This window comes from Saccopteryx leptura, chromosome 4, assembly GCF_036850995.1.
Source record: "Saccopteryx leptura isolate mSacLep1 chromosome 4, mSacLep1_pri_phased_curated, whole genome shotgun sequence".
Taxonomy (NCBI): Eukaryota; Metazoa; Chordata; class Mammalia; order Chiroptera; family Emballonuridae; genus Saccopteryx; species Saccopteryx leptura.
Window position 1 is genome coordinate 221665921 of NC_089506.1, and position 19514 is coordinate 221685434.

At 58.8% G+C, this 19514-nt stretch overlaps 1 protein-coding gene across 2 annotated transcripts in view; it reads right to left on the reverse strand.

The window, feature by feature from the left end:
• Positions 1-7461: 7461 nt before the first annotated feature.
• Positions 7462-19514, reverse strand: part of SCNN1G (sodium channel epithelial 1 subunit gamma) — a 28235-nt gene continuing 16182 nt past the window's right edge. For both annotated transcript variants that reach the window (XM_066383411.1, XM_066383409.1), the window contains 7 exons: positions 14751-14849; positions 12427-12544; positions 11712-11790; positions 11572-11629; positions 11328-11389; positions 9226-9301; positions 7462-8917 (listed from right to left, as the gene is read on the reverse strand). In XM_066383411.1, coding sequence (XP_066239508.1) covers positions 8537-8917; positions 9226-9301; positions 11328-11389; positions 11572-11629; positions 11712-11790; positions 12427-12544; positions 14751-14849 — 873 coding nt within the window. In that variant the 3' untranslated portion in view covers positions 7462-8536. The remainder of the gene's footprint in view (positions 8918-9225; positions 9302-11327; positions 11390-11571; positions 11630-11711; positions 11791-12426; positions 12545-14750; positions 14850-19514) is intronic.

A 19514-nucleotide genomic window follows, 5' to 3' on the forward strand; every position in this document is an offset into this window, starting at 1 on the left:
AGCAAAGCCCGGAGACCAGGGAGGTGCGGAGAAGGGTGGATGGAGCCCCGGTGACTGACCACGCACTCAGGTGCACCCACGCCTGGCGCCAGAGGCATCTGAATGTTTCATTTAAGTGAGTCAAAAGAGTCTTTCTCCCCTTCTTTTGCCAAAGCCAGAGTGAGCTGGAGTATCTGCCGCTCTGATACAGAAAAAGAGCAAATACAAGTAGGAAACCTGGTGTCAGGGCTGAAGTCTTCAGAGGATGCAAAGGAGGGCCCCTGGCTGGTTGTGGGGGAGGTGGGAAAGGGTGCGTGTGTCAGGGGCTGGTGTGTCCGCTGCCAGGAGCCTCAAAGGAAGGGGACTGGGAGACCTGACTTGGAAGTGGTGGGAAAGGTCAAGCGGCAGAAGGTCAAGCCTACCTGGACCAACACCCGTGGGCAAGGAGGCGGCCTCCACCAATAGCAAGCAGGGTTATCAGGACCCGTACCTGCTCGGGGACTGGGCCAGGCCCTCAGCAGGGTTGAACCCTGATTCTGACCACAGACTGACCTCTGGCACTGACCACGGGCTGGGCCCTTCTCTGGCCATAGCTTGACCCTTAGTTCGGGCCCCATGCCAAACCCTGATGCTGTTTCTATTTCTGTTTTCAGACTCAGGGCCAAACCTTGGCAGCCAGCTGGCCCTGCTCAGGGCAACCGCAGTGTCAACATAAGAATGTCCGGATCTGGACAGAGTTATTATAATAATTCACATCAGCTACCCTGGCTGGATGACTCGGCTCCTTAGAGCGCCATCCCGCTGCACAGAGATTGCCTGTTTGATCCCCAGCTGGAGCACATACAGGAACTGATCAGTGTTTCTCCCTCCCTCCCTCCCTCCCTCCTTCCCTCCCTCCCTTACTCTCCCTCTAAAATAGATAAAATTAAAAAAAAAAAAAAAAGATTTGAGCCAAACAGAGGAAGGGAGACCTCGACAGACAGAAAAACGCTTCCAAGAAATGCTAGCGTGCGGCTTCTTTTACACACTTTGAATTAAGGAGGGAGCTGAGAAAGATTCCATGGAGGTAGGAGAAAGGAGAAAGCCAGGCAGAGATGGGGTTACAGGATGGCTAACAAGAGACTATGTTCTCCCCTGAGGGTGGTTTTCCCTCGGAGGGGTCTGAAAAAGAGGGTTGCTCTGGTATTCCAAAGGCGTGTTAACCTCGATGTGCGAGAAACAGTGGACAGGGCTGGCTTCAGGCAAAGCTAAACCTCACCCACGACCAGCCAGGGGCCCTCCAGAAGCGATGGCCCTGGGCCTGACCCGTGGTGGTGCAGTGGATAGAGCTGAGGACCCAGGTTCAAAACCCCAAGGTCGCCAACTTGAGCACGGGCTCATCTGGCTTGAGTGCGGGCTCACCAGCTTGAGTGTAGGATCATAGACATGACCCCATGGTCACTAGCTTGAGCTCAAAGGTCACTGGCTTGAAGCCCAAGGTCGCTGGCTTGAGTTAAGGGTCACTCGCTCAGCTGGAGCCCTCCCAGTCAAGGCACATACAAGAAAGCAATCAATAAACAACTAAGGTGCTGCAACTACGAGTTGAGGCTTCTTATCTCTCTCCCTTCCTGTCCACCCCCTGTCTCTCCCTCACTTAAAATACAAAGAAGAAGAAGAAGTTATAGGCCTGGGACCTGACTCTCCACCAGGACCTGACCAGTCATGACCAGCTCACCTGTGGGGTGACTTTCTGTAGCACCCCTTTGTCATCCAGAATAGTCTCTTCTTACTCCATGAGCCGCATCCACCACTAGTGAGGGCCCGGAACGTTATTACAAGGTCTTGAACCTTGGTTAAGAAATCCAGATCCAACTGTCCACCTGGAGAACCAGCTCGAGACCTCCCCGACCCTCTTCTCTTCCCTGACATCTCTACCCCCGGGGGAGGGCGGGGGGAGACGTGATGAGGACACCCCCTTAACCCTCACGAGGTTTTCCATAAACTGTCCCGCAAGGACTTGAGGGCGGGTACTGGTCTGCCCACTCTCCAGACCTACATTGAAACGGCTCCCCCAAGGTCTAGTTCAGCTCTTTCTCAGGGACCCAGCCCTAACGAAGCCAGGAAGTTTAAATCAGCGGTAGCATATTTCAGGGCCCGACCTTGAGGACCTTTAGGAGTTGTGAGGCCTGAGCTGCCTTAAAAAAAAAAAAAAAAAGATACAGTAGTTTTTTCTTTGTTTATTTTTATTAGTAAGTCCTGGAGGACATTTCCTTGTGGTCCTCACAGTTCTGGGCAGCCAGAATTTGCCTCCAGGGCAGGAGAGAGGGAACCGTGGTGCCGGCCCCATCTCAGCCCCTTCCTGTATCTGTCTGTGGGCAGCCAGCCTGGCTCGTGTCTGCTGAGAAAAACACCACCAACCTCACGCCAGCCACCTCTCCTGCAACTGGGGTCTTTTGTGAGCCAGGCCCTCAGCCCAGCAAGACCTTAGTCTCTACCTTATTTCATTTGATCCTTCAAACCCATCTTATACAGTAGAAGTTGTTGTCAGAACCCTCCCTCCCGCCGCCGTCTCTGTGGACAGGGACACCGAGGCACAGATTGGTTAAGTAACTTGGCCAAAGCCACACAGCGGAGAAGCGTGGGAACCCGGATTTGAAGCAGGTCCCAGGACCAGCTCGTCTGACTCAGAGTGTAAAAGATACCGATTGGGCCGGCAGGTGCGAGGATGGATGGATGGACGGATGGATCTGTGAACGGCCATGCGAACGGGTAGAGGCACTCACGCTGGGTGGACGGGTGACTGGAGGTTTTGAAGGAGGCGGAAACTCGTCCTGGGGCTGGTGGCGGACCTGGCCTGGCGGGGGACTGGTCACAGGAGCCGGGCAGGGAGCCACGGGTATCACCAGGCTCTTCCTCTCTTGGTTGTGTTCTTACTTGAATCCCTGTCCCGTCGCCGGTCTGGGGCATCTTTTGAGCTGGAGTGGGTCCCCCCTTCATGTACCAAAGTGGGTCTCTATGCAGGATGTCTGTCAGGGTGGAACAGCGGGCTGGTCTTTATTTTCTCCCCCGTGTTTTCTGGAATTTTCCATCGCCGCTGGTGCCTGTGGTCGGGGCCGAACCCGCCTACCTCCCTCCTCCGCACGGCCGCCCACCGCAGGGGCTCTCTTGGGCCACTGCTCCCTACAGCCCTCTCTTTGGAGGCAGCTGTGTTGCTTCCCCAGGACACAGGGGAGGCCTGGCCCACCCACCACAGGGTTCTGTCCCCTCCACGACCATCCCCAGTTCAGGAAGAGGCCCGCGGCGTGGCCCCAGTGCGTCCTCTGCAGGCCCATTGGATCATTTCGATTTTGGGGGGGGGGTAGTGGTGTGAGAGCAGCTTGCCTTCCTTCTGGGGAGCAGAGAGACGGGACAGGCGTCCGGGCTCCCAGCCTGAGTGAGGTTCTCGGCCTTTGCAGACAAGATTCCTAGCACAATATTTACAACTTCTGTATGAAAATAAACGCTTCTTTTTTTTTTTTTTTTTTTTAACAAGGCTATTAAAGAACAAAAGGCCTCTGTGAAGAGTCCTGAGTTCCTGCAGTTAGTCAACAAACAGAGCTGCCACAGAGAAAGAAGCTTGTCAGACAGACACCTGTGGGTCTGGCCAGAGAGACGGCAGCCCCAGACCGGCTGGCCTGGCCGGGAAGGCCCTTCCAGGAGAGGGGGTGGGGTGGGGATGCTGCTTCCCCTCCTCCCCCGGCTCCTTCCAGCTTCCAGCTCGGCACAATGAGGCGTCTTCAGTCTGCAACCTACAATTAAAGCTTGTGTCTCAAGAATCCTGTGGATCCAGGCCCTTCTCCACCCTGGGCTGGTCCTGCCGCAGGAGAGGAGGAGCTGGAACTGTCCCTCGGTGGGGCTGGGCCGAGCCGAGCCACCAGGGATGGCTGTGTGGGTCCTTCCTGCTCCCCCTCTGGGGCACCTACCCTGGGGGGTGTCTTGCCAGCTGCCTCAGTGAAGAGGGGGGAAGGACAGAACCAGAGAGCTATTTACCCCTTGGGGGCACTTCCTGGGACACCACTGGACCCTTCTGTTACCCACGACCCATCATCTTCTTTCCTGAGATTTTTAAAATTGAGCAGAACCATGCTTTTTAGAGGCGTGCAAAAGCATATGTGTGTGGTTTAAAAAAATAAACAGGAAAGCAAACCCCCACGATTGTACCCTCCACTGGAGAGGAGAGGTAGACCACTGCTGGCCAGTTCCAGAAGTGCCTGGGGCCCTGGCCCCTCTCCTGCCCCCAGGGGCTTCCTGACTTCTCCTACAGGTGCACCCTGCTTGTCTTTCTAGTTTCATTTATCATTTTTCTTTAAGTCGACTCACTCTTTTTATTTAAACATATATATATATATATATATTACTTTTTTTAAAATTGAGGTAAAATTCACATAACATAAAATTAACCATTTGTTTTTTGCCTGACCAGACAGTGACGCAGTGGATAGAGCATCGGATTGGGATGCGGAGGACCCAGGTTTGAAACCCCAAGGTCGCTGGCTTGAGCGTGGGATCATAGACATGACCCCATGGTCTCTGGCTTGAAGTCCAAGGTCACTAGCTTGAGCAAGGGGTCACTCACTCTGCTGTAGCCCCCCAGTTCAAGGCACATATGAGAAAGCAATCATTGAACAACTAAGGTGCCGTAACGAAGAATTAACGCTTCTCATCTCTCTCCCTTCCTGTCTGTCTGTCCCTATCTGTCCCTCTCTATGTCTGTTTCTGTCTCTGTAACAGCAACAAAAAATATTAACCATTTTAATTTAATTTTATTTATTTATTTTTTTTGTGTGACAGAGGCAGAGAGAGGAACAGACAGACTGGAAGGGAGAGAGATGAGAAGCATCAATTCTTTGTTGCGGCACCTTAGTTTCTCAGTGATTGCTTTCTCATATGTGCCTTGACCGCAGGCCTTCAGCAGACCGAGTGACCCCTTTGCTCGAGCCAGCAACCTTGGGTCCAAGCTGGTGAGCTTTTTGCTCAAACCAGATGAGCCCACACTCAAGCTGGCGACCTCAGGGTCTCAAACCTGGGTCCTCTGCGTCCCAGGCCAACGCTCTATCCACTGTGCCACCGCCTGGTCAGGCTGTTAACCATTTTTAAAGTGTCAAGTTCAGGTGGCATTAACCTAGCTAGTGACAAGACCTCTCCATCGCCCCAAGGAGACCCCGTCCCCAGGAAGCAGTCACTTCCCACCCCCCTCTGCCTGAGCCTTGCAACTTCTAACCTACTTTTTGTGTCTATGGATTTGCCTGTCGGGACTGTTTTATATCAGTGGATGTGAGTAGTCACAGGAGGGTCACAGCTGGGGGACAGGGAGGAACTGTGCAGCCAACGGGAGCCTGTGGCCACTGCTTTCGTCTTTTGCCCAAAGCTCCTTCTCGGCCCCAACTGCTACTTAAGCCCAGGTCTCCGTCCTCTCTCCTCCTCTTGGACTTGCTGGTCCTCCGTGGTGACCTGGACCACACCCTGGATGACTCATGGCTCTGTCCAGCCCAGAGCTCCTTCCCGAGTTCCAACCCCCAGGGAGGTCAGCATCTTTTATCAGATATCTTCCCCTTGGGGTGCTGGCTCACAGGGGACACGTGGCGTTTAGAGGCGTCTCCGTTATCAGGGGGCGTGTGGTGCTGGCTGTGGGGACACTTGGGTCTGAGACTCAGGGTTCTGGGAAGGGAGTTAGAATTCGAAGGGCGGTGAGGATGGAGGCTTGGAGGGCTTGAGAAAAACAAGAATGCGTCGTGAACAAACAGAACCACGACCTACAAACGGAGTCACTGTCCCTCGAAGTCAGTGGTGACCCCTGGCCGTGATGGCTGCTTATCCAAGGGGTCTGAGGTTGAAGAGATTCTTCCCGCCCCCACCTCTGTCCTGGCATAAGAGAGAGCCCTTTGGCTGGGCAGGCTGGACCCAAAGTTGGAGAGGACCAAAGGGGACTTCCTTGGGGGCAGGCAGACTTGGACTCCCAGGGCAAGCTTCCATTCACTCTGCACGGTGGTTACGCCCACAAGCGTTGGGACCACGAGGAGAACTCTCTGGGCCTCGGTTTCCTTATCTGCAAGGACAGCTGAGCCGTGACAGTCCCACAGGCTGGGGAGTGTGAAGCACTGAGCCGAATGTCCGGCCGTGGGCAAGACTGCCAGTGCTCCGTCCATAGCAGCCATGATCACGGCTGTTGTGGTTTTATTAGCTCCATAAACTTTCCCTAAGTGCCACTGTCCGGGGACAAAGGGATAAGACACAGTTCCTGCTCTCAAAGGCTTGACCACTGAGTGCGGGACAGACAAATGGATAAAGAAATTCCATCCATAATGGAGGGAGCTCCAACTGCTTGGGGCCAGCGAAGGAGTGGGTCGATTTCCCTGTGGTGGGGATGTCTGTGCCCGGCCTCCAAGCCGGGTGGAGGAAGAGAGAGGGCACCCTTCGGCAGTGCAGGAGCAGAAGCCCCGAGGTGGAGAGATGGGGGTGGGGGAGTAGGGGGGCAGGCAGGAAGGAGGCGTGGGAGCTGCAGGGGGGCCACACGCACGTTTCCCGGGGGACGAGGGGCACCTGTTGGCTCCAGGTGCTCGTGGCCTCACCTTGGACAAAGTCAGCAGCCACCCGTCCTCGCTGGGAACATTCCTACCTGTGACATCATGCCGATTCCATGAGCCTGCCACGGGGGAGGGGGAGGGGGAGGAGGAGGAAAGCTCCCCCGTGGGCGATGTCCAGGCAGGTCCCAGGGCCAGTTCCCTGTCGGCACCGGCTGCAGCCGCCCGAGCCTGGCGCTGACGGCAGGCAGGCAGGCTGGCGCCCTCTGGAACCTGACGCTTGCCTGCAGCAGCCCCGGTCCCTCCGAGCCCGCTCCCCAGGGAGCCCGGACAGCTTGGGGTCACAGCGACCGCTTCCCCGCGGACCTCCAGGCCTCCTCCTGCGGCACCCTGTCCCGTGAGGTCCTATGGAACCTGTGGCTGCCACAGGCCTGAGGTCAGGGTGGACCTGGTGTCCCCGGAGGGGGGGACCGGGCAGGGTCCCACGGCCCCGGCTCCCTCACCCGCCCTCCTGCCTCTCTGTTCCCAGCCACACTTGTTCTGGACACCGTCCTGAAACGCGGGCCACGGAGCTGGTGCCTCTCCTGCCCCGTCGGGACCTGTCCCGCCTTCCCCGCCGCCTGCTGACCAACGCCGAGCTTCAGAGGCTCCGGCGCGGACTGGATGCCGAGTGCCGGCGGCGTGATCCAAAGGGCCCAGGCTCCGAGTCAAACGGCCCGGAGTCGCCCGCAGCTCACCTGCGCCACCTTCCCCACGCCTCCGTTTCTTTACCCATGAAATGGGATCTTCCTACGGACCGAATGCACCCACCCAGGGGGGCTGGCAGCTTATGATTTATTTTCTGTAAGAGGCCGGAGAGTCGGCAGGGTCGGCTTGGTGGGCCCGCGGCCGAGCACACACGCGCCGCGGACGAACACGGACAGGAAGAAGGAAGAGGCGTGGCTGTGTTCTAATAGAATTTTATTCACGGACCCGGAAATCTGAATCTCGTACAATTTGCATGAGTCACAAAATATTTCTCTTTCAATATCTTTTAACCGTTGTGAAGTCGAGGGGAGAAAATACCGCCCCATCGTTAGGTCACGGGCGATCCACGGGGTTTGACCTGAGGTGTCCTAGTATCTATCTATCGGTCCCCCCACGCTAAGCGGGACGAGCTCAGGGTCGCACCCAGCGCTCCGTGCCTGGGCTGACGTTGAGCCCCAGCTCTTCATACAACCAGCAACGATCGCGTCGGGGGTGGGGGGTGGGGGACGGAGGCAGGGCTGTCTGCAGGGGCTGGCTGGCCGGTGGAGGGTCTACCTTGCAGGAAGAACAGCTGGCTTATCAGGATAAAGTCCTTTAGGCCTCGGGCGGCCACTGGACAGCAGCGTCCAGCAATGCCCACCAACTGGCTACTCTCTGCCGGGGGAAGGGGCCCAAGGCACTGGCTTTGCTGCCCAGAAGGTGACCCCAGCCCTGCTCCCAGAGGGACAGCCCACTGTCACATCCTCGGGCCTCCCCCAACTGCACCCTCTTCCCTTCCACACGCTCTAAGGACCTCGAGCCAACTCCCCGGCCCTGAGGAGAGACATTGCTTCCATGTCAGCGACTAAAAAAATGTCTCATTTCATCAGCTCCAGCCCCCGGGGCTGAAGCTCTCTCCTACGCTGGCCCCAGCCCGCCCTGTCAGGCCTCCGTGCCTGCGGAAGGTCACAGCCTGGGCCGAAGGCTTAGCGGTCTTTCCCAAGTCCTGGCAGAGAGCTAGCTCCCTCGGGCACCACGTCCTCGGCCCCATCTCTCTCTGGGGCCCAGGCGGGAAGGGTGTGTGCCACAGGACCTGTCTCGTCAGGACGGCTCTGAGTGCGGCCGGGCAGGGCCCAAAGGGGCCCCGTCTTGTTGTACAAAGCGGACTTGGAGTCGGTGTCTCTCAAAAGCCCAGAGTGGGTGCGGAGGGTCCCCTCTGCGGGCAGGAGACGGGTCCCAGGTCTCAGACCGTGACTGGCGGTGCTGGCTGGATCTCTCATCCACACCAAGCCTCAGGACTCGGCCGGCACCTGAGTGTCCGTGAGCTGGTTGGAGAAGGCCCTCTCTAAGTGCAGGGTGTTGTATGTGGGAGGCGGCGTGCCGGGCACCTGAGCCCCCGGGGCCGGAGGCAAGCGCAAGGCGGAGGTGAAGGTGGGCGGGTCGTCGTCGAGGTCCAGGACCGGGTTGTCCCGGCCGCGGTGGCCGTGGGCAGCCTGCGGGACGCTGGACGCCTGCCTCTGGGCCCACCACTTCCTGGTCTTCTGCCACTGCTGGCGGGCCACGATGGAGAGAGAGTCGATGAAGAAGACCTCGATGATCTCGATGACGCAGACGACGGAGCAGCTCATCCACAGGCCCAGCTGGCCCCCGAAGTTGGACAGAAGCATCTCGACCTGCAAGAGGAGAGGCCGAGCCCCACCATCAGGACGATGCCCCCCACGCTGGCCTCATGCAGGGACCTCGGTTCCCAGGAGAGCCACCGGCCAGCCCTGGCCCTGAGCGGGTGTGGAGAAGGAAGTAGGCAGGCTTCCTGTCCCTCTTCCTCTGCCCGCTCTGGGCCAAGGCCTGGCTGGCGTGGGCCTGGGGTGCCCCCAGTAGCTCAGACTAGACCCCCCTGCTCCCCGATCTGACTCTGCTCCTTGAGAACGGGCGGACGGGCACACATGCGGACCCCGGGCGGGGCGGGAAGGGAGCTACTCACGCTGTTGGCGGGGCTCTCCATGATGGATCTCTGGTTTAAGTCCTTGTAGAAGATCAAGAGCTTGGCCAGGTCGGTCCTGCAGAAATCCCAGCGGACAGAGCCGGGTGAGCTGGGTGCCCGGAGCTGCACCAGGATCTGTCTCCCAGGGACCAGGGCCTGGCCCGTGACGCCCCTTCTGCGCCCGGGCACAGCTCCAGCCTGGGCTGGCTGCTCGGGCCGTTCATGGCTCAAAAACCACTTCCCAACCTCCCGACTCGTCAGGCCACCCACTGATCCTCTCCTAGCACCCTGCTCTTTACAGTAAACCTGGACATTTGTGATTGTTTGATTGCAATCTCAAGAGACGGGCAGGTGAGGTGAATGAGCGAGGTAGGCTGGGTAGAAGGGAATGATGATAGTAATCATTAGAGCAGCGAATGTTTTATTAGACACTTCCTATGTTGCCAAGCTCTGTTCCAAGAGCCTTTGGCCTCTGGCTCAATCAGCTCACTGAACACGCACCACCCTTATGACCCAGGTGGTTCTAACCGTCCCCATTTCGCCGACACGGAAAACGAAGACAGGCATCGGTCAGCAACTTGCTCAAGACGACACAGCTCAGACTGGGCAGCGCCAGTGTTCAAACCTAGGGGGCTCTGACTTTAAAGTCCGTGCCCTGACACCATTGTTGGGACTGGGTTGCCTCCTGACAGGACCGTGGCAAGCTGGAAAGTTCACGCTTACCCCAGGAGGAAGCTCTCTGGCACCAGGCAAGAACAGAGGGTCTGCCGTTGCCAGAACTTTGGGCATCTCAGAGAAAGCTTGGACATGTTGGGAGTTACTTGTGTGGATGGAGCTCAATTCGGCCTTGGGAGTCGCTGATTTGCAGTGCCGGTTGAAGGCACTTTGCTGGGTCGAAGTCTACCTTTATCGCTAGATTGTAAGCATCTTGGGGGCAGGGCTCGTGTCTGCTTAGTCAACAGGGTAGCCCAGCACTCACAAAGCACCTGGCACAAAACAGCGAGTCCACGTTGGAGGCACCAGACCGGCTCCCACTGGGCCAGGCCTGGCGCTGGGCACTGTGGAGACGGGATGGCCCACAGAGATGTGAGCTCACGTGCAACCTCCCTGCTCCCCAATCTTTTTTTTTTTCTTATGGAGAGAGAGACGGAGAGAGACAAGACAGGAAGGGAGAGAGAGGTGAGAAACATCAATTCGTAGTTGCTTTCACTCCAGTGGTACCTCGACTGCTTCTCGTCTGTGCCTTGACTGGGGTCAAGCCAGTGTCCCCTTGTGCTCAAGCCCACGACCTTGGGCGTTCCATGTCAGCGACCTCTAGGCTCAAGCTGGTGAGCTTTGGGATCATGTGGACAATCCCCTGCTCAAGCCAGCGACCCCCGCGCTGATGAGCCCGCACTCAGAGCCAGCGACCTCGGGGTTTCAAACCAGTGACCTCAGCATTTCGGGTGGACACTTCATCCACTGTATCATCAGCGGTCAGGCCCTGCCACCCCATCTTTGCCTTCATCTGCTGAGGCCCCTGAACAGCGGCCTGGCTGATTTTTGCTAAAGGTCCCTTGGAAGTGAATTTCGATGTGGAAAATGCACACGGGATTACAAGTGCAAGGCTCAGTGGAGTATTTTTCCAACGAGGTCAAGACAGATCAGAAAACCATGAATAAATGGACTGGGCTGTTACCAGTGCCTCTCTCCAAGTGAAACGGAATAGAAAGTACCATCGTGCGTCCACAGAGATAGTCAACATTAGCATCGATGATCTGAGCACTAGTCGTTCGGAATTGGGAGCCATCGGTTTGGCTCTCAGAGCGCGCATCTGAAAACCTGCCCGAACGCGTGTACGCAGGACGCGCTGTTTCCCCGAGACTTCTATTGCTGTCGCACACTGGGTGGGCCACACGGAGAGGTGTTTTTATACTGTGCCTCGTGGTCAGAGCATTCGAGAGCCCCGGGCCAAGAGCAGGGCCGGGCTCAGGACACAAGCTCAATAAATCTTTGTGGAATCAAGCGACGAGTGAATGGGAAGGAGAGAGTTTGGCGATGAGGAAGCAAGTGAGGAGGCTGAGGCCCCGGACAGAGCAAAGGAAACCGTGTGATCAACTTACTTGTTGAGCTTTTTCTTTATTTGCTGGCCTTGGTCCCAAGTGAGAACGCGCAACAACCATTTCTGCGATGGAGAAAAAAGGTGTTGCCCTGGGGAACACCGTCTGCCCCTGGCCCTCAGCCCCCGCCCCCACCCCTGCCCCCGCCCCGGGCCTCCCTGGTGTCACCCCCGAGGGCAGAGGACACAGCCGGGCACCCAGGCTGAGGAGCCGCAGGAGGAAGAGGGGAGGGGGCGGAAGGACTGACCTCGGAAACCACCGACGGCCACTGTGCCAGGCTGGTGGTTAGCGTCCACTCCTTGAAGCTAAGGGTGGAGGGCACAGAGTGAGCGTGGCCGGCCCAGGCCAGCGTTGCCCTGCTCACCCGTCCCTCTCAGGGGCACTGACCTGCAGGCTTCCCGGCACACGGACTGGCAGCCCAGCTGTTCCCGGACAAAGGCCTGGTGCAGTTCATAGTAGCAGTACACTGGGGGACAAGGGACGGGGCAGCATGAGCACTGGGGACACACAGCCCTTCCTGGGGGTGGGACGTCTCCAGTGGTGCCCCCATGGTCTCTGTGAAAGTTCTCCTGCCACACCTTACAAACCTGCCTCCCTGGACACACACGCTGCTGTGTGACATGACGGTGGATAGGGACACGAGTTGGGGGGGGTGGGCAGGCAGTCCTTGGTTTGGGCTCTGTTGCTCCCTCGCTGTGTGGCCTTGGGCAGGCTGTTTAACCTTCCTGAGCCTCAATGACCCATTCCGTGAAAGGGTCCTATCAATAGTTCTTGTCTCCTGGAGTGTGGACAGAGCTCTTGGCAAAGGCTGGGCTGTAGCATTTGGTCTTTCATGGAAAAAGTATCACTCAAGCCAGGCTGGAGGACGGGACTTAAACTCGGCTTAACATCTCTACACCTCTCTCCCAATACTGCCCTCAGAAAAAGGGGCCGTGGGGGCGGGGCCTGGACGTTCCAAGCACAGGCTGGGGGCGGGGCCTGGGCGTGCCGAGCACAGGCTGGGGGCGGGGCCTGGGCGTGCCGAGCACAGGCTGGGGGCGGGGCCTGGGCGTGCTGAGCACAGGCTGGGGGCGGGGGGCACGGCTGGGGCGGTCTCACTCACTCCAGTTGGGGTGCTGCTGGTAGTTGCAGTAGTTGGCGGCCGGGGGCAGAGGCTGGCTGTACTGGGCGCACCCACACCTCTCCACCATCTTCGTCTGGAAGCACGAGTGGAGGCAGATCTGAAAGAGGAGGCCAGGCGACTCCGTTAATCTCCCCGCAGGCGGGGGGCTGGGGACTGGGGAGCCCCTCCCCGCACACGCCCCCGCCCAGATGGCCATCGTCCCACGGCCTTGGAAGACCCCATAAATATGCCCTTTAGGTCACAGCCCAGTGGGCCAGAGGCGGTCCCCTGACTCCAAAGAGACCGAGCTAGAACATGTATGGAGAATTTAGACGAATGGAGAGGTGGTGATGGGGCTGGAGTGGACACTTTCCCATCGTGGGAGCGCCGACCCAGAGAGAAGTGGGAGAGCCGCAGCAGACGCCAAGAAACAGAGAGGAACACGGTCCCCAACTGTCCCACTCGCAGGTCCAAGCCCTCCACCGGGATCCTGGGGGGTCATAAGCTACCACGCTACCCAAGAAGCTTAGAGTGTACGAGCTAATGGCAGGGGCTCTGAAGGCAGCTACCTGAGTTCAAATCTCACCTTTTCGCCTGACCGGGCAGTGGCGCAGTGGATAGAGCATTGGACTGGGATGCGGAGGACCCAGGTTCGAGACCCCGAGGTCGCCAGCTTGAGCGCGGGCTCATCTGGTTTGAGCAAAGCTCACCAGCTTAGACCCAAGGTCGCTGGCTCGGGCAAGGGGTTAATCAGTCTGCTGAAGGCCCGTGGTCAAGGCACATATGAGAAAGCAATCAATGAACAACTAAGGTGTTGCAACGAAAAACTAATGATTGATGCTTCTCATCTCTCTCTGTTCCTATCTGTCCCTGTCTATCCCTCTCTCTGACTCTCTCTCTCTGTAAAATAAATAAATAAATAAATCCCACCTTTGCCACCTCCCAGCTGTGTGACTTCAGGGAAGTGACTTAGCCTCTCTGGTGCATTATTTTCTTCATTTTTTTTTTTTAAGGTGAGAGGAGGGGAGACAATGAGGCAGATTCCTGCACTGCCCTGCCTGACCGGGATTCACCCAGCAACCCCGTCTGGGGCCACTGCTCCGTTGCTTGGCAACCAAGAGCTATTTCAGCGCCTGAGGCGAGGCCATGGAGCTGTCCTCGGCGCCCGGGCCAACTTTGCTCCAGTGGAGCCTTGGCTGAGGGAGGAGAAGAGAGAGAGAGAGAGGAAGGAGAGGGGGAAGGATGGAGAAGCAGATGGGCGCTTCCCCTGTGTGCCCTGGCCGGGAATCGAACCCGGGACTTCCACATGCCAGGCCGATGCTCTATCCAGAGAGCCACCGGCCAGCGCCAGTTTCTTCATCTTTGAGCACGGAGCACATTGATACATGTAAGGGGTTTGTACACGTCTCTCACTGGATATTCTCTAGGACAGGACCGTCTTTCCAATAAGCTGAGTTTTTTTTCTTTCCTTTTTTTTTTGGTCTTGACCTCAGTTTGCTTGCCTCTCTTATTCTTACAAGCGGACGTTCCTCGACTAAGAGTCTCTTTCCACTGAGTGTCCCCACCAGCTCTGACGTCAGCAGAGGGCTCAGTAGAGGGGCTCCTGGTCCCTTCTGCTGGGATGATTCTCACTGACACTCGGGGCACCCCCAGGGCGGTGAACCCCAGACTTGGAGAAGATGCGACAAGGCAGAGGACCGCACTCAAGGGTGGCAAACTCAGACACGGCAGGGGCTGTGATGTCGGCCGTCCATGAGGGGCTGGGCTGGTGGGGAGCACAGGACCCACTCCTTGTTAAAACCGACCGGCCTGATCTTGTGGGGTTTTTTTATTTGTTTTTTTTTTTTCCTTGTGAAAACACCATCCGGGCCAGAAAGAAACCAGGTGTACAGCCCAGAAGGGGTCTGATTGAATCCAACCTGCCTGGTGATGGTCGAGGGTGGCACATCTTGCCCAGGGCCACCGGCCAGCGAGGGGCACGCGCAGGCCTGCTGGCCAAGCTCGGGACTTCTCAGCCAGTGCCTGTCCCAGACGGCTTTGCGACCGTCCCTCCCTCTCCGGCCAAGGCCCTTTTGTAGGAAGTGGGCCTGTCTCGGCCATGGGCTGTGTCCCGGGCAAACCCCAGTGAATCCATCCGGCTCCGGTTACAGACGGACTGAAGGGGACGGAACCAGCCAGCGTCGTTTGTTCTAGAGGTGTCTGGATGAACCCCAGGGATCCTCACCCGAGTTCCTGGCCCCAGACCCACCCCAGCCCATCTCTCACTTTTCTCTTCTGGGTCCAGGGCACCCCCGGGGGCTGGGTGTCCCCTGCAGCGCGTTTACCTGGAGGGAGTAGACGGCATTGTAGATGTTCTTGATGGGCACGTCGCTGCCGTCCTCTGTGCACTGGCTGTAGGGCTCGCCCAGCTTGAAGGACTCCGTCTGTAACGACAGCAGGACACTATTCAGCTCTGCGTCCTGCCTCAGGATCCAGGTGGGGGGGGCAGAGGGAGGGATGAGGGGGGATGCCTCCTGCCTCAGGATCCAGGTGGGGGGCCAGAGGGAGGGATGAGGGGGGTGCCTCCTGCCTCAGGATCCAGGTGGGGGCAGAGGGAGGGATGAGGGGGATGCCTCCTGCCTCAGGATCCAGGTGGGGGGGCAGAGGGAGGGATGAGGGGGGTGCCTCCTGCCTCAGGATCCAGGTGGGGGGGCAGAGGGAGGGATGAGGGGGGGTGCCTCCTCCCTCAGGATCCAGGTGGGGGGACAGAGGGAGGGATGAGGGGGGTGCCTCCTGCCTCAGGATCCAGGTGGGGGGGGGCAGAGGGAGGGATGAGGGGGGGATGCCTCCTGCCTCAGGATCCAGGTGGGGGGGGGCAGAGGGAGGGATGAGGGGGGGTGCCTCTTGCCTCAGGATCCAGGTGGGGGGGGGCAGAGGGAGGGATGAGGGGGGGTGCCTCCTGCCTCAGGATCCAGGTGGGGGCAGAGGGAGGGATGAGGGGGGATGCCTCCTGCCTCAGGATCCAGGTGGGGGGGCAGAGGGAGGGATGAGGGGGGGTGCCTCCTGCCTCAGGATCCGGGGGGGGGCAGAGGGAGAGATGAGGGGGGATGCCTCCTCCCTCAGGATCCGGGTGGGGGGGGGCAGAGGGAGGGATGAGGGGGGGGATGCCTCCTGCCTCAGGATCCAGGTGGGGGGGGGCAGAGGGAGGGATGAGGGGGGGATGCCTCCTGCCTCAGGATCCAGGTGGGGGGGGGCAGAGGGAGGGATGAGGGGGGGATGCCTCCTGCCTCAGGATCCAGGTGGGGGGGGGGCAGAGGGAGGGATGAGGGGGGGGATGCCTCCTGCCTCAGGATCCAGGTGGGGGGGGGGCAGAGGGAGGGATGAGGGGGGGATGCCTCCTGCCTCAGGATCCAGGTGGGGGGGGCAGAGGGAGGGATGAGGGGGGTGCCTCCTGCCTCAGGATCCGGGGGGGGCAGAGGGAGGGATGAGGGGGGATGCCTCCTGCCTCAGGATCCAGGTGGGGGGGCAGAGGGAGGGATGAGGGGGGTGCCTCCTGCCTCAGGATCCAGGTGGGGGGGGCAGAGGCGGGGATGAGGGGGGTGCCTCCTGCCTCAGGATCCAGGTGGGGGGGGCAGAGGGAGGGATGAGGGGGGAGGTGGGCATTGCCCACAGCCCCCGGGAGCTGAAACAGCATTTAGTCATTCATTTCACAGCTATTTATTGAGCACCTACTAGGTGCCTGGGGCTATTCTAGGCCCTGCAGAATCAAGAATGATGGAAACAGACGAACTCCCTGTGCTCATGGAGTTTACGTTCTCAGGGGGGAGACAGATGGTAAAAAGAGCAAATAAACAACTAAGATGACTGGGACAGTGACCCACGGGACTGGGCAGAGAGGCTGGAGGCATCGGAGGGGCGAGGGAAGGTACCTTCGAGAAAGGGCCGTGTCGGCTCCACACGGGATAGAGGAAAGAGCCGGCCGTGCCAAGAGGCGGAGGAAGCGGACGCGGCGGCGGAGGAAGCGGACGCGGCGGAGGAAGCGGACGCGGCGGAGGAAGCGGACGCGGCGGAGGAAGCGGACGCGGCGGAGGAAGCGGACGCGGCGGAGGAAGCGGACGCGGCGGAGGAAGCGGACGCGGCGGAGGAAGCGGACGCGGCGGCGGAGGAAGCGGACGCGGCGGAGGAAGGAGCCACGAGGACAAGAGGGAGCCCGGAAGGCCACGCGGCAAAGGGGGAGAAGCCGCTGGCCACGGAGTCCGAGCAGGAGGCCCCGGCCCAACCCCGCCACCGCCTACACCCCGTGCGGAGAAGCACGGACTGTTTGCAGAAGGGTGGTCAGAAGCCCCTGGAGAATCCCCCCGGGAGGGGTCAGCGACCACGCTGCGTGGGACTCTGTCCCAGGGACGGCCCGTTCCCACCCGCTTGTCTCCTGACCCCCAGAAATGGACTTGGAAAAGTGGACTTTCTTAGCGCCCAGGAGGGCCCAGCAGAGGAGAAGACGACACCCTGGCCAGAGGAAGCACACCGGCCCCGGCAGGTCCAGAGCCTGGTCACACTCTGTGTTCTGTGCTTTTCTACATTCGGCTCTGGCTTAGTGTCCGTCACTGTGAACAAACAACCCAGACCAGCTAAGGAAGGAAAAAGAGAGGACGATGTCTCCGGGGGGGGGGGGGGGACAGTATGACTTGTGACCTCCTTATAGCTAAGGTTCCAGGGTGCTTGTTGGTGTGTACAATTTTTTTTGTTTTGTTTTTGTTTTCTGAGAATGGGGATAAAGAAAAATGGGAGACAGATGCTTTTTCTCTGAAGGGTGTCTGGATAGAGAGAAAGATCATTGGGGGGGGGCGGGGGGAGATCGAGCAGTTTGTGGCTAGAACCTCTTTCGGTTTGTGCTGTAATCCACCTGCTGGCCTGGCAGCCTCCCTCAGTGGGTGGCAGGGACGTCAGGCGCAACCAACAGTGTTGACTTAAAAATACTTCAACAGCCTGACCTGTGGTGGCGCAGTGGATGAAGCGTCGACCTGGAAATGCTGAGGTCGCCGGTTCAAAACCCTGGGCTTGCCTGGTCAAGGCACATATGGGAGTTGATGCTTCCAGCTCCTCCCTCCCTTCTCTCTCTCTCTCTTTCTCTCTCTCTCTCTCTCTCTGTCTCTCCCTCTCCTCTCTAAAATGAATAAATAAAAATTAAAAAAATAAATTAAAAATAAATAAAAATATTTCAACAGCAGAAGCCAAGGGCCAAGGGGCCGTCTGGTCTCCTCTCTTCCCCAGGGGACCCACCCCAACAGATCCGATCCCGATCGCAGACAGACAGACAGACAGACAAGACAGACAGGCAGGGAGGCAGGCAGGCCTCCGCTTTGCCCCGCAACCTCCCGTTCTCACTAACAATAAAGGGTGAGTGTCCTTCTGGGTCGGGACAGGACAGACAGACGGACTCCATTCCTCTAATAGCTGGGGAGCAAACAGGCTCAGGGCCTCTGGTACGTGCCAGGGCGGGGCCGGGCCCCCGGGAGCCGAGAGGCCAAACAGCAGGCTCCTTGGGCTGTTGTGCCTGGAGCCCCCATGTCCCGTAGAGCCCCCATGTCCCGTGGAGCCACGTCAGCTGTCCTGTCTGAGAGACCAGGAACAGCTCTGAGCGCTGCCCTCCTGGCGGGGGGTACACAACCACCTTGGCATCGCACGGAGGAGGCGACAGGGTCTGGGCACAGCGGTGTGTCACCAGCAGAGGCGGCTGGGGCTCCTTCTCCCTGGGGGGCCAGCCCAGGAGCTCTACCAGGGAATGCGACCGGGAGACTCAGCTCTGGATCTTCATGCTTTCTGAGGGCAAGAGGGCGCTTAGCAGGCTCGGCGCCTGGCTGACGCAGGCTGCTTCTGAAGCCACAAGGGCAAGTGAACTATTTTGAGTGACACGAAGGTCTTGCACTACTCAAAGCCTCAGGGCGATGAACTTGGACACAGCCTTGCCTCCCTCCCTTCCTCCTTCCCTCCCTTCCTCCTTCCCTCTCTTCCTTCTTCCTTCCCTTCCTCCTTCCCTCCCTTCCTCCCTCCTTCCCTCCCTTCCTCCTTCCCTCCCTTCCTCCCTTCTTCCCTCCCTTCCTCCTTCCTTCCCTTCCTACCTCCCTTCCTCCTTCCTTCCCTTCTTCCCTCCTTCCCTTCTTCCTTCCCTCCCTCTCTCCTTCCCTCTCTCCCTCCCTCCCTCCTTCCCTCCCTTCTTCCCTCCTTCCCTTCCTCCTTTCCTCTCTCCCTCCTTCCCTCTCTCCCTCCCTCCCTCCTTCCCTCCCTTCTTCCCTTCCTCCTTTCCTCTCTCCCTCCTTCCCTCTCTCCCTCCCTCCCTCCTTCCCTCCCTTCTTCCCTCCTTCCCTTCCTCCTTTCCTCTCTCCCTCCTTCCCTCTCTCCCTCCCTCCCTCCTTCCCTCCCTTCTTCCCTCCTTCCCTTCCTCCTTTCCTCTCTCCCTCCTTCCCTTTCTCCCTCCCTCCCTCCCTCCCTCCTTCCCTTCCTCCTTTCCTCTCTCCCTCCTTCCCTCTCTCCCTCCCTCCCTCCTTCCCTCCCTTCCTCCTTCCCTCCCTTCCTCCCTCCTTCCTTCTCTCCCTCCTTCCCTCTCTCCCTCCCTTCTTCCCTTCCCTTCCCTCCCTCCCTCCCTCTCTCCCTCCCTTCTTCCCTTCTCCCTTCCTTCCCTCCCTCCCTCCCTCCCTCCCTCCCTTCTTCCCTTCTCTCCCTCCCTCCCTCCCTCCCTCCCTCCCTCCCTCCTTCCTGCTTTCCCCCTTTGCCACAGTCCACAGTCAACTTCTAAGAACTGCTCATCTGTGCAGGGTGGGGACACACCCTGGCTCGTGTTCTCGGGAGAGACACAAAAACGAGACTGGGTGTGTGTGTGTGTGTGTGTGTGAGAGAGAGAGAGCGGGTGCAAGCTGTGTGCATAGATATGTGAGCATGCCCACACGTCTGTGTACGAGCACATGTGTGTATGTGCACGCACAGGTACGTGTAGGTGTGGTTCCGTGTAGGTGTGCACGTGTGTGTGTGCGTGGGAAACAGGACCCGTCTCTATCAACCCAGGTCATTCTGAGAATCCTGGGGGAGGGTGGCAGGTGTGCCGGACTCCTCAG